The 10820-nt window shown below is 33.5% G+C and overlaps 2 protein-coding genes across 2 annotated transcripts; both read left to right on the top strand.

Moving 5' to 3' along the window:
• The first annotated feature begins 2662 nt into the window (after nucleotides 1-2662).
• On the top strand, nucleotides 2663-7353 carry LOC117112146. The gene is made up of 7 exons (XM_033255206.1): nucleotides 2663-2750; nucleotides 3494-3615; nucleotides 4269-4513; nucleotides 5061-5245; nucleotides 6033-6166; nucleotides 6573-6720; nucleotides 7196-7353. Exons 2-7 carry the CDS (start codon nucleotides 3511-3513, stop codon nucleotides 7351-7353), a joined length of 975 nt encoding a protein of 324 aa, XP_033111097.1. The 5' UTR covers nucleotides 2663-2750; nucleotides 3494-3510.
• LOC117112137 (ZP domain-containing protein-like) lies at nucleotides 7176-10721 on the top strand. The gene is made up of 7 exons (XM_033255195.1): nucleotides 7176-7345; nucleotides 7722-7893; nucleotides 8040-8307; nucleotides 8439-8626; nucleotides 8848-9254; nucleotides 9839-9941; nucleotides 10239-10721. Exons 2-7 carry the CDS (start codon nucleotides 7726-7728, stop codon nucleotides 10416-10418), a joined length of 1314 nt encoding a protein of 437 aa, XP_033111086.1. The 5' UTR covers nucleotides 7176-7345; nucleotides 7722-7725; the 3' UTR covers nucleotides 10419-10721.
• The last annotated feature ends 99 nt before the right edge of the window (nucleotides 10722-10820 follow it).

The following is a 10820-nucleotide window of genomic DNA, read 5'->3' as shown; positions in this document are numbered from 1 at the left end:
ATATATTTGTAGGGGGTAGGGGCAATATTCCAGTCCAGTAGGGCTCGGTTGGCTTGTAAAAGGACGAACCCACTGGAAACCTAAAGGTCTCTGCATATTTAGAACAAAATAACAAATTTGAGCAGGAATGAAGTAAAACTACAAAATACATTAAACATTTTTTCGCTGTACAATGATGGAAAAACGTTTTTCCAAATACACTAAATTATATGTTCAATTTCCCAAATTATATATTTATTAATAGTATTTTGCATGCGACAATACATCATTGCCGGTACATCTTTAATTGGTTTTTAAAGATTTAATCACAAGTAAATGCTGTGTACATACGGTGTATGTTTGGTTTGTGTGTCAATATGTGCACTTGTAAAATGTCAACTTTCTTTTTTTATGTTTTTACAAATATTAACGTCATTAACGTTAATTAATGTTTAATCAGTGAGGATTACCTAAATGTAAAACGATGTCGCAATTGTAAAATTTCTCATGATCAGCAATTTAGTTGATGACGATATTCAATTTCATAATACTAAAATTCAAATATGAAACAATACAATATTGACAATAATTATTAGACATTATTGTTTGAGAATGGTATACTTCTGCCATTAGCATCCACATCCTGCAAGAACACGAAAGTTAATACTTGCAGTGGTGGGCCTATCGGAAATTATGATTAGCAGACTGACAGTGCACTGACACTCAATACCTGCGAATGTTGACAAAACTTTCAACACATTTCAATTATAAGTATTTTATAAGTAAAATGCATGCCATTCTTATTATCCTAATCAATAGATATTATCAGTAGTATTATTATTAATATTATTATTATTATTATTATTATTATTATTATTATTATTAGACCTATATTATTATTAGGGCAGTTGTGTCTATTATTTATTAGTTATTCGGAGGTCGAGTCACTTGCGAGAAATTTTTTCAAGCATATGGAAACTTACTGAGAATTCAGTACTATAAGACATCAGGTGGGACAATGGATCGTATGTTTATTATTATTATTATTATTATTATTATTATTATTATTATTATTATTATTATTATTATTATCATTATTATTGTTATTATTATTATTATTATTATTATTATTATTATTATTATTATTATTATTATCCTAATTATTATAATTATAAAATTATTTTTTTAAATTTTTTATTATATTATTTTTATTATTATTAATATTATTATTATTATTATTATTAGTCTTATTCGTTTGCTGTGCGCCAATATCCTATACCAAACGAATCAGTAATATAACACTTCAGGCTACTTGGAAAAAGTCTCTCAATCCACATAAGTGTTAAGTTCATACATTATCTCTTAAGAAACTGTTAATTATGATTACTGCATTAATGGTGTGATAATTGAGAAGGTTAATGTTGAAAAAGACCTATGAATTTTGTTATTGATTCTAAGCTTAACCTTAACAAACATGTTGACCATATTTTATCTAAGGGCAATAGGACACTGGGCACTCTAGAGTGCTCGATAGTAACACTCGATGTTAGGCCAATCTTTGATTTTTTTATTTTTCGTCTGCGATTTATAATTCTATATGAATTTCTCAATCGCATAGAATGAGTTCAGTCCAACTTTATGTATTTTATTAATTATAACCACGTTGGTGCGCCTATTCATCTCTTACCACTTCACACTAGAAGGGGCATGTTCACTATGGTTTTTCTTTTTAAAATGTTTAATACTCGCGTTTACTTGTCCTCTTTTTCTTCTGAAAATCTATAGACCAAATTCACGAAACACTGATCTAATCTCTGTGACATGGCCGAGTCAATGCTACTAAAAACGCTTTTATTCATAGACTCCTATCACTATTATACAATTACACGTTACGATACCACAATTGATATATTTTTAATAGTATTTCTACGTTCAAAATCAAAGCTCATTTAATATAGGCCTTCTTTCAATTAAATTACTCGAGTTTTTGTTACCTTTATTATTTATTGTGTTCTTGTATTTTATTTATATATTGTATGTGTAAATGTAATGGACGATACCACTGTTGGAGATAGTTGAAATAAAATAATAATAAAAATGTTATTATTATTATTAGTTTTATTGGTTTGCTATTTGCCAGTGTCCTATACCAAACGAATCGGTTTATTTCAAATTAGGTGTATTAAAGAACCTTCAATACTCAGTTAACTAAATAGTTAAGTACGGGTAAGTATGCAAAGTAATAATAACTAGACCTTACAGTGTATACATATATCATTTTATCTTTCCACTACAGTATTAAGACTTATATTTCTCTGACCAGGCCTATTTTCCTGTTACCAGACAGTTGCTGGTTATATACTTTAAAAAAAACAACATTATAATACGGTACGATTAGATTCTATTTTAACACTGGAACATGGCAATATTGACCAGAAATTGTTGACATTTAAAAATGCATACATAGCAGATTGTAACAAATCTCTAATGTTTTATCTAAAACCCATAATCACGTTCAATAAATTGCCTAAAAGGCAGACACTTCGCCGCAGATGTGGACCCAAATCCCCTCCGAGACCGTGTCTAAATCTCGGATACACGTGGTCAATTAAACGGATCCTCACAACAAACGGAAGCTTTCGAGTACAGCTTTTGAAAGGTAAAGGAGGCGTGGTTTAAGGGGGAACGGCATTATAAAAGTAAGCAGTTCCAGTAGCATTTCATTCGGCCATTGAATTCTGCCGAGAACAGTGACTTTTTCATTAACTGTGGTAAGTTTTATCATTTTCGTAACACTTTGAATTATTATTATAAATAATGAATGTATACGAAATAAATAGTATATTTAAATAGACATATAGGTTTGCATATTAGGATTTGTAAGGTAAGAACATAGTTTCTCTGTTGTGTTGTTATTGGAATATGAATTTATTTAATTTAGATTTTGTTTTAAAATTACATTGAAAAGTTAAATATGTTACCTACATTAATACATAGCTATGCCTACTTACTAACATACATAAACAAACACACATGCATACACTGTAGTACATATCGATAACTACATACATACATACATATACCCACACATACACCCACACACACATATGCACACCCACCTGCTTACATACAAACATACATACACACACACACCCACACACACACACACCTACATACACTTACACGCACATAGGCGCATTATTATCTTAATAACTTTTATTTGCTTTTTCCATATACAAATATACATATAGGCCTAAAAATATTAAGGTATTTGGATAGGAAAATATATTTTTGGTCCGTCGTCCTTATAGTGGCATTGGACAATGGGGCCAGTGCCTGTCTGACGGGGTGGGGATTTCCCTTTTCACCCTCCTACAGACGCCGCAACTGATACACGCATCCACAACAATATCTATATAACTACTATTTATAAGTCAATCAAGGTACAGGTATGCATACTCAATATGTAATTATATTTATTACTGCTATTGTTTATTTATCTTTATATTTTTAGAGGCAATAGAAGCAAACATGCGTGCTGTTGTACTGCTTGGGTTGTTTGCGTTGGTGCAATTGGCTGCAGCCACTCATTACCGTGGCGGTACCTTCTACTGGGAACGACTAGGTAGAGAAAAGGTGAAACGAAATTAATTTATCTACCTATAAGCTTTAAAATTTGAACATTGTCTCTGCTATGTGTGAATCCTAAAGTTGTATGAAGGGAAAGAGACTAGAGGTCTTGGATTCGTAATGATATCGTACGGGCCGCTGTTGCTTATTCGGTATGACGCTCGCCGGGATAGTGAGAGATTGTGGGTTCCATTCGTTGATGAACTATGTTTGATAGGCCTACGATATATAAAATCATGTTCCTATATATTTCAGCACAGTATTATTATCTATTTGATCTATTATTATTATTATTATCTATTATGTCAATCGTTGACAAAGTCTACAGGAGTAGACGAAATATTCGTTACAATACATTTTAGTGTTTCTAAAGCCACCATTTTAATTTGTTTTTTTGTTTTTTTTTTTTTCACAGAAAACACGTCTACCGGATGTATTGCTTACAATTCGTATAAAACCTGTCTCTTATACACATCTCACCAGTCGCTTGAATACATCGTTAGAGTAACAATACTCTTTTTATATAGGAAGACCACTGGCCGTCAATTTACTCCTCCCCTGTGTATATTCGAATGGTATAAGATAAACAAGATATAAATAAATAACACCACCATACTATTTCTATTTAAGACAAATGCTTTTAACTTAAATATTTCCAGATTCGTGTATACTGGCGTTTGGCCTACCAACTAACATCCTCCTACCCTGAATACTACTGTTCCCACGTCGGTGAAAGACTCCAGGCTGAAACGGCGCTGATACTTGATTGTCCCACCTGTACCACTAATCAAACCATCTTGTCGCCATTGCAAATGGAATGTGTGTCCATTTCGAGAGAGATGGGATGGAGTATCCTGCAGGGGCATATTGATTACTATGCAGATCGTGAAATCTTTAGAATGAAGTAAGCCGTTAACATTTTTGTTAAAAAAAGAACTCTGTTATTGCATGTTATTCATTATTATTGCATAACATGCACATGCACAACATGTACTGTACTACTTTTGATAAGTCACGCGTATATTGTAAATAGTTGTTCCCTGATCGCGCATTAACAAAAAGCACAAAGGCCTGTATAACTTTATATATAACAAAGTTTTAGACGTGAGAATTTTATTGATTATCAAGACGTTAATAGTGCGAAAATTGATAAAATATGTAAGCAATGATGTGTCTTCACCTAATTTTTTAAATGTTATATGGAAGTTACATAAAATAAATGACAGGCCTATTGGACATAAAAATAAAGTACTGGAAACGTATAGTTAGGTCGGAAGGATTATTCCAGCATGTTTTATGTCGAGTCGATGGTACATAATTTAAACAAACACCAACAACCGGATTGATTAAGCAATTAGTGAGCCATCGTATTGTTCTACAATAATTCGCTCTGCAGTTTTCTTTTCCATGGCAATGGTTTGACATTTATTTTCAAAAATTTTTCTTATTAGCTATCACACAATAGGAAGCTGTACAGACAGCAGTTGGATCCAACTGCAAAATTATGACAGTGGAAAATGTTGGTCTCTGCTTACGCAAGTCGATACCTCAATGAACAACCACTCTCCACGTCTAACAACTGGTCTACCAGTGTACAGAGTCCGACAGGGATGCAGGCGATTGATTGACTTAATGCGTATGTTACTAACATTTAGCCTAACCATTGTTTATGTATCTTGGTAACAGTGGTGTAATTAGAGGGTGAAAAAAGGCTCTCTCGCTCTCCAGTAAATTACGCTCATGCAGTTAAAAACCACTTCAAACTGCCTTCTTTTGCCAGCCAGCGTCTCCTGCCACTTTATCATTGAGCCATCCCACTTCACAGTTTGTGGCCCACATCAGCACCCCCACCCCATTTCAGTACCCCTGATACACAACTGGTTGCTTCACACGCTGTCAGAGTGACTGGGACTTATGCATACACATCCATTAACATAAATATGAATTTAATACTTGAAGGATCTTACAATTAAAATATCACTCCAATTTTCTTTCTTTTATCTGATTTTATATGATAGACTTAGGCATACTGGTATAAGTGAAGAAAATCAACCTATATTCTCATCCTCTTCCACTGACATTTTTGTTATCAATATCCGAGTCCAATTACTTTGTATAATTAAGGAAGTTATCATCTCAATTTAAAATTACGATTAAACTATCTTTGCCGAAAGTTAAATGTAGAAAATCTGTAAGACAATTCCTGTGGTATTACATAGACTGTTTTTATGGAATTTTGTTTTGAAATCAGCAAAAATATGAATTGTTTTGATTTGTTTTTCATTGATCTTGATCCTTTCAAACAAGGAAATCATTTTTTTCATTAAATTTTTAGGTCGTTTAGATATGGGCACCAAGTTCACATACTTACATAGTCAAATTATTGCTTCTATTTTATGCAATTATTATATCTATCATTCTAGCAACTGATCCTGACGATGACGTCATTAGGTGCCGATGGGCAGCGGACTCAAAGGATGAATGTCCTCCAGCTAGAGATTACAACGACAAAAAACGAGTTTGCGGACAAGCAACCGATTTAACGATCCTGTACGGGGTAAGACTAGACTTATAAATGCTGGTGTACTTGAGTATATTCAAAGTTAGAGTGCTTGAACTAAGTTCACATTACATTTTGCAGCTCTGGTGTGAGAGACTTAATAAGGTTTCATCTGGCGTTCTTCCTTTTACCAGGCCAGGTACAGAGCCAAAGTAGAGTTTTTTGTTTTTTTGTTTTTTTTTTTTTCACAGAAAACACGTCTACCGGATGTATTGCTTACAATTCGTATAAAACCAATGAACGTCTTCTAAAATAAACTTAAACAATGGAGGAATTATAAACAAAGCATTTAAGTCCTTATTTACTAGGTTGTTTCGACCAATTAGCCCTTGCAGAGATGTACTTTATTCGTAGCCTTTGTTTGTAAGAAGCTAAATTGAGGTATCGTCTCTTATTTTAACAGGATAAATGTCTTATCCAATTCGACACCGATTTAAATAGTAGACTCGGGTGGTATGGTGCCTCCGTTATGGTAGAAGATTTCAAAAACAAGAAGAGTACCGAAGCTAAGAGTACGGTTCCATACCAGTTCCTCCTTGACGTCACCGAACGTAAGTTCTTGAGTGTTTGNNNNAAAAAAAAAAAAAAAAAAAAAAAAAAAAAAAACCACGTTAAGGGGAAAATAACACAAAAGTCCGTTTTAGTGCCAGTTATTATAATAACAAAAATCATCATCAATAGTGTTCTGCCGGAAGGCAGGTCCCACAAGAATTTCTATTCCAGTATTCTCGGTCCTCTGTATCCCTCTTCAACTAGTTGTAACAATAATAATAATAACAAAATAATAATAATAATAATAATAATAATAATAATAATAATATTAATAACAAAATAATAATAACAAAATAATAATAACAAAATAATAATAATAATAATAATAACAATAATAATAACGTCAATAACAATAATAACTATGACAATAAAATTGATAATAACAATAATTATAATTACGATTATAATTATATAACAGTATTTCTTCTAAACAAAAAACAAAAAAAAAACCTAATTCTCTTTATAACCACAAAGTGTTCAGGAAGTGCAGGGAAGTTGGCCCGAAGGCTTTACTTTCGAATACACCAAACCACCGCCAGCTGCTATTGTCGAAGCAGTCATCACCTTCCAGAGTAATAAAGTTGGTAAGAATGCCTTCAGTTTCACCGCCATCGATGACAACGGGTAAGTAGACACATTACTTATTTATAAAAAAATAAAATTACACTAAGAAAAAAGGGTTTAAATCCCGATGGCAAGTTCTTCTAAAAAATACATTATCCTATATTCCTCGCCAATTTGGAAGGGCTAGTGTTGTCCGAAAGCTCTGGTTCTATTTTGCTACATTTAAATTTCACACAATTTAGCTGTTGCTTATCAAATTCCGAGATACTTCCCACAGCATTGTTTTTTTTCCAGCATTTTTTCCAGTATTTTATAAATTCATAAATCATAATTTATCGATATTCTGACTTGGCAGTTAAAACTGAATCACATGGAATTTACATGACTTTAAATGCATTGTTCCAAAATATTATTAATATCTCTAATGTTTTTATAGTGTTATGAATGATCCTAAGGTTGGAAAGATTGTTGTTTCAATTGATAAACCAAAGGAGGAAGAAGTTCGTGGACCACCACAAGTTTTATCAATGGAATCTTACCCAGTACCAGGACAAGAAATTGACCTGGATACGCCAGCGGAATACTGGTACCTTACTTTTGACCAGAAGGTAACGGAACCATATCCACTGTCAATTATTAAAAATAATATTTTATTTAATGTTAAGACGTACATAATTTGATTGTTTAAGGTATCGAGATTTTTATAACACAGAGGCTATTAATAAAAGTAAAGCATTAGTACATTGTTTGACAGATCTCACGACCAACGAAGAAGAAAAATATCTACGTTACTAACATCCTAACCGGAGAGACAATTGCAAAATACGATGCTTCAAAGGAAAATCAAGTGATATTTGATTCTGAGAAAACCAAGCGTGTTAAGTACAGGCCACCACCACTTACAGCTGGCACCATGTTCGTTATCAATATTGATGAAGGATTTGGCGAGGTTTCTTTCAATGATGAATGTGGTAGAAGCGCTACCGAAGAAAGTGACCCCGGTGCTATTATTTTCCAAACAGGTAAATTAACATTTTTTCTTGAAGGTTTGCATGGCGACTACAATTAATATTGTATTCGGAAAGTACTGTTAGAAAAAATACTACTGTACTATTAACAATGGTTGAATAATTAATATATTATTTTATTGTAGCTAAGCCTAAAGTACCAGTTGTTGACTGCGGTGACAACGAGATCACATTCTACATTCCAAGGAAGTTTGTGAATGATATCTCACCAAAGAAACTCCATCTCCACGACCCGTCATGTGTAGCTCGCCCACTTAACGACACATTCATGATGGTTCGATTCGGCTATGACGAGTGTGAGACCAGAATCCTAGTAAGATCTTCTATAAACGATCTTTCAATTGAGCTGAACTAATTAGCTTTTTAATATTGGGAATAATTGTATAATTCGAAACACTGTTTATGGATGTAGTAGTACACACGGACAAGCCAAGTTCACTTTCTTCCTGATTCTTTTTGAATGTTTGTATATTTTTGGTTTTCAAATTGAATATTATGCAAACTAAATAAATGGTAATATTACTCTTTCTATAGAACCCTAAGAAAGGCTTGACCAGATTCCTTAACACCCTCCGTGATGATCCACAACCAATCGGAAAAGGTCAACCAGTGTCTCGACATAAGCGTCAATTTGAGATGAAGATCATCTGTGACATCAAGGGTATGGATACGGCCGATGTCTTCTACAACCCAGACACAACTGTGCAGACTACCAAACATGCCGGCCAGGGCAACTTCCGTACCTACCTGACCTTATTCGACGAGAACCTGCAGGAAGTGAAAGCTGGTTTATCACCAAGTGTCTTCCTCAACGACACCCTGACATTCGCTGCCAGACCAGTCAATAGCGGCATGGAGGTGGAGATTGATTCCTGCAAAGCCAGCCCTCTGGACAGAACATGTACCAAGTATGATTCCAAATACGAATTCATCACTAACGGGTAAGGAAAAATAAATACACATTGACACATACTGCAAGGTATTAAACAATATAAAAAATATTACTTAGCGAGACTTCATTTTAAGGGCCTCAAGGTTCTGGTATCGGAGCCCGATCAAGACTATCCAAACTTTATTTGGCAAAAAACTGTTGTATGCCCATATATAGTCATGATATGCCTATATTTTGAATGATATGATGTCATCATGGCACTGCTTAAGTTTATGCCATCAGTTTCTAGGAATTTTATGATGGTTTTTTTCTTATTTGTTTATATATCCTTTGCTGTTGTTTTTCTATCAACACCTCATATAAATCTCATTTATTATTACGGTTATAAACCTACACATAGGGCTGTTCTAATAAAGCTGATATTTAAAGATTATCCATAGATAATAAATGAGAACATTATATAGAGTGGCGTGTTAACAGGGGCACTCCAAGAGAGTAACAGCCCCACACCCATCGAGGATCTTGGACCCGTCGGCGGGAAATTTCGGGCGCCAACACAAATTACAAATGCTATAAAAAACATATTAAATCAATACATATTTAGGTATAACATGTTATTTCATATTTTACCAGATGCCCAGCCGATGATACTGTGGAATATGGTTATTCCGTTTCCTCCGAGAAGCGTTTCACCATATCTGCCTTTTCTTTCCTTCACTATGCTTCGAATGATCAAGTAAGTTTTACGTCATACCAATTTAAATGTTGAGCATTCATATATGAGACAGGATTAATAATTTCAGAAATCGTTCAAACATTAGATGTTTTCCTAATAATCAATTACAGTAAACCTATACTATTTCAATGAGTATCTTAGTATGTGGGAATATAATAATTTTTTAATACTGTATACTGTATTGTCAAAATGAGATGTTTTTGGTCTGTTGGAAGTAGTGAATCGCAGGTGAGTTTGTTTTTAACATACACATTAGAAATTATAAAAAGCCTAAGGTCGTAACTTTTTTTTACCTAGGTAATGGTTAAATGCAAGATGTTCGCGTGCAAGCAAGGGAAGTCCAACTCTGCCTGTGCAAAATTGAAAGCATCGAGGAACAACTGTGGCCGACGTGGAAGAAGAAGCGCCCAGAAGATTGAAGTAGATGCTGACGATGTCCAATTCGAAGCCTTCGTTCCTCTGCGATTCAGACACTAAATCAATGACAGCTTAACTATAAACATTACTATTCAGTTTGAAGACTCTTGCTTAATTATAAAACAAATTATATAATTTATCTGCAGACCCACCCCCGTTTAAAACACGAAAACGTGCGACAAAAAATAAATCTTTTATTATGAAAGTGTCAATGCTGAAGATCCAAGAGCTGTACTGTACTAATTTCGAGCTAAGGTATGCGTTTCCGAAAAAATTAAAATAGTTTGAATTCGCAATCAATCAAGTGCAATGTTTGTGATTTTGGTGAGAATAAAATTTAATTTGATTCAACAATAAACTGATTATAATGTGCAATGCTATTGTTATTTTTCGTTTTGTCGTAATGTAATTTGTTTTTCTAATTATCAAATCGTTTCATCCGGGTAATGAACATGTTGTGTT

The sequence above is a fragment of the Anneissia japonica genome, unplaced genomic scaffold (assembly GCF_011630105.1).
Source record: "Anneissia japonica isolate Jap-2015-1 unplaced genomic scaffold, ASM1163010v1 scaffold2707_len876726_cov182, whole genome shotgun sequence".
In the NCBI taxonomy this organism is placed as follows: Eukaryota; Metazoa; Echinodermata; class Crinoidea; order Comatulida; family Comatulidae; genus Anneissia; species Anneissia japonica.
Note: the sequence above shows the minus strand (reverse complement) of the source record. Positions and strands in the feature narration are given on the sequence as shown.

Bases quoted from the DNA above. Each gene is read 5' to 3' on its own strand.
- LOC117112146 (XM_033255206.1), top strand. From the start codon at position 3,511: ATGCGTGCTGTTGTACTGCTTGGGTTGTTTGCGTTGGTGCAATTGGCT. The intron at 6,167-6,572 runs GTAAGACTAGAC...TTATTTTAACAG, and splicing joins ATTTAACGATCCTGTACGGG to GATAAATGTCTTATCCAATT. The intron at 6,721-7,195 runs GTAAGTTCTTGA...ATAACCACAAAG, and splicing joins CCTCCTTGACGTCACCGAAC to TGTTCAGGAAGTGCAGGGAA.
- LOC117112137 (XM_033255195.1), top strand. From the start codon at position 7,726: ATGAATGATCCTAAGGTTGGAAAGATTGTTGTTTCAATTGATAAACCA. The intron at 8,308-8,438 runs GTAAATTAACAT...ATTTTATTGTAG, and splicing joins TGCTATTATTTTCCAAACAG to CTAAGCCTAAAGTACCAGTT. The intron at 9,942-10,238 runs GTAAGTTTTACG...TTTTTTACCTAG, and splicing joins ACTATGCTTCGAATGATCAA to GTAATGGTTAAATGCAAGAT.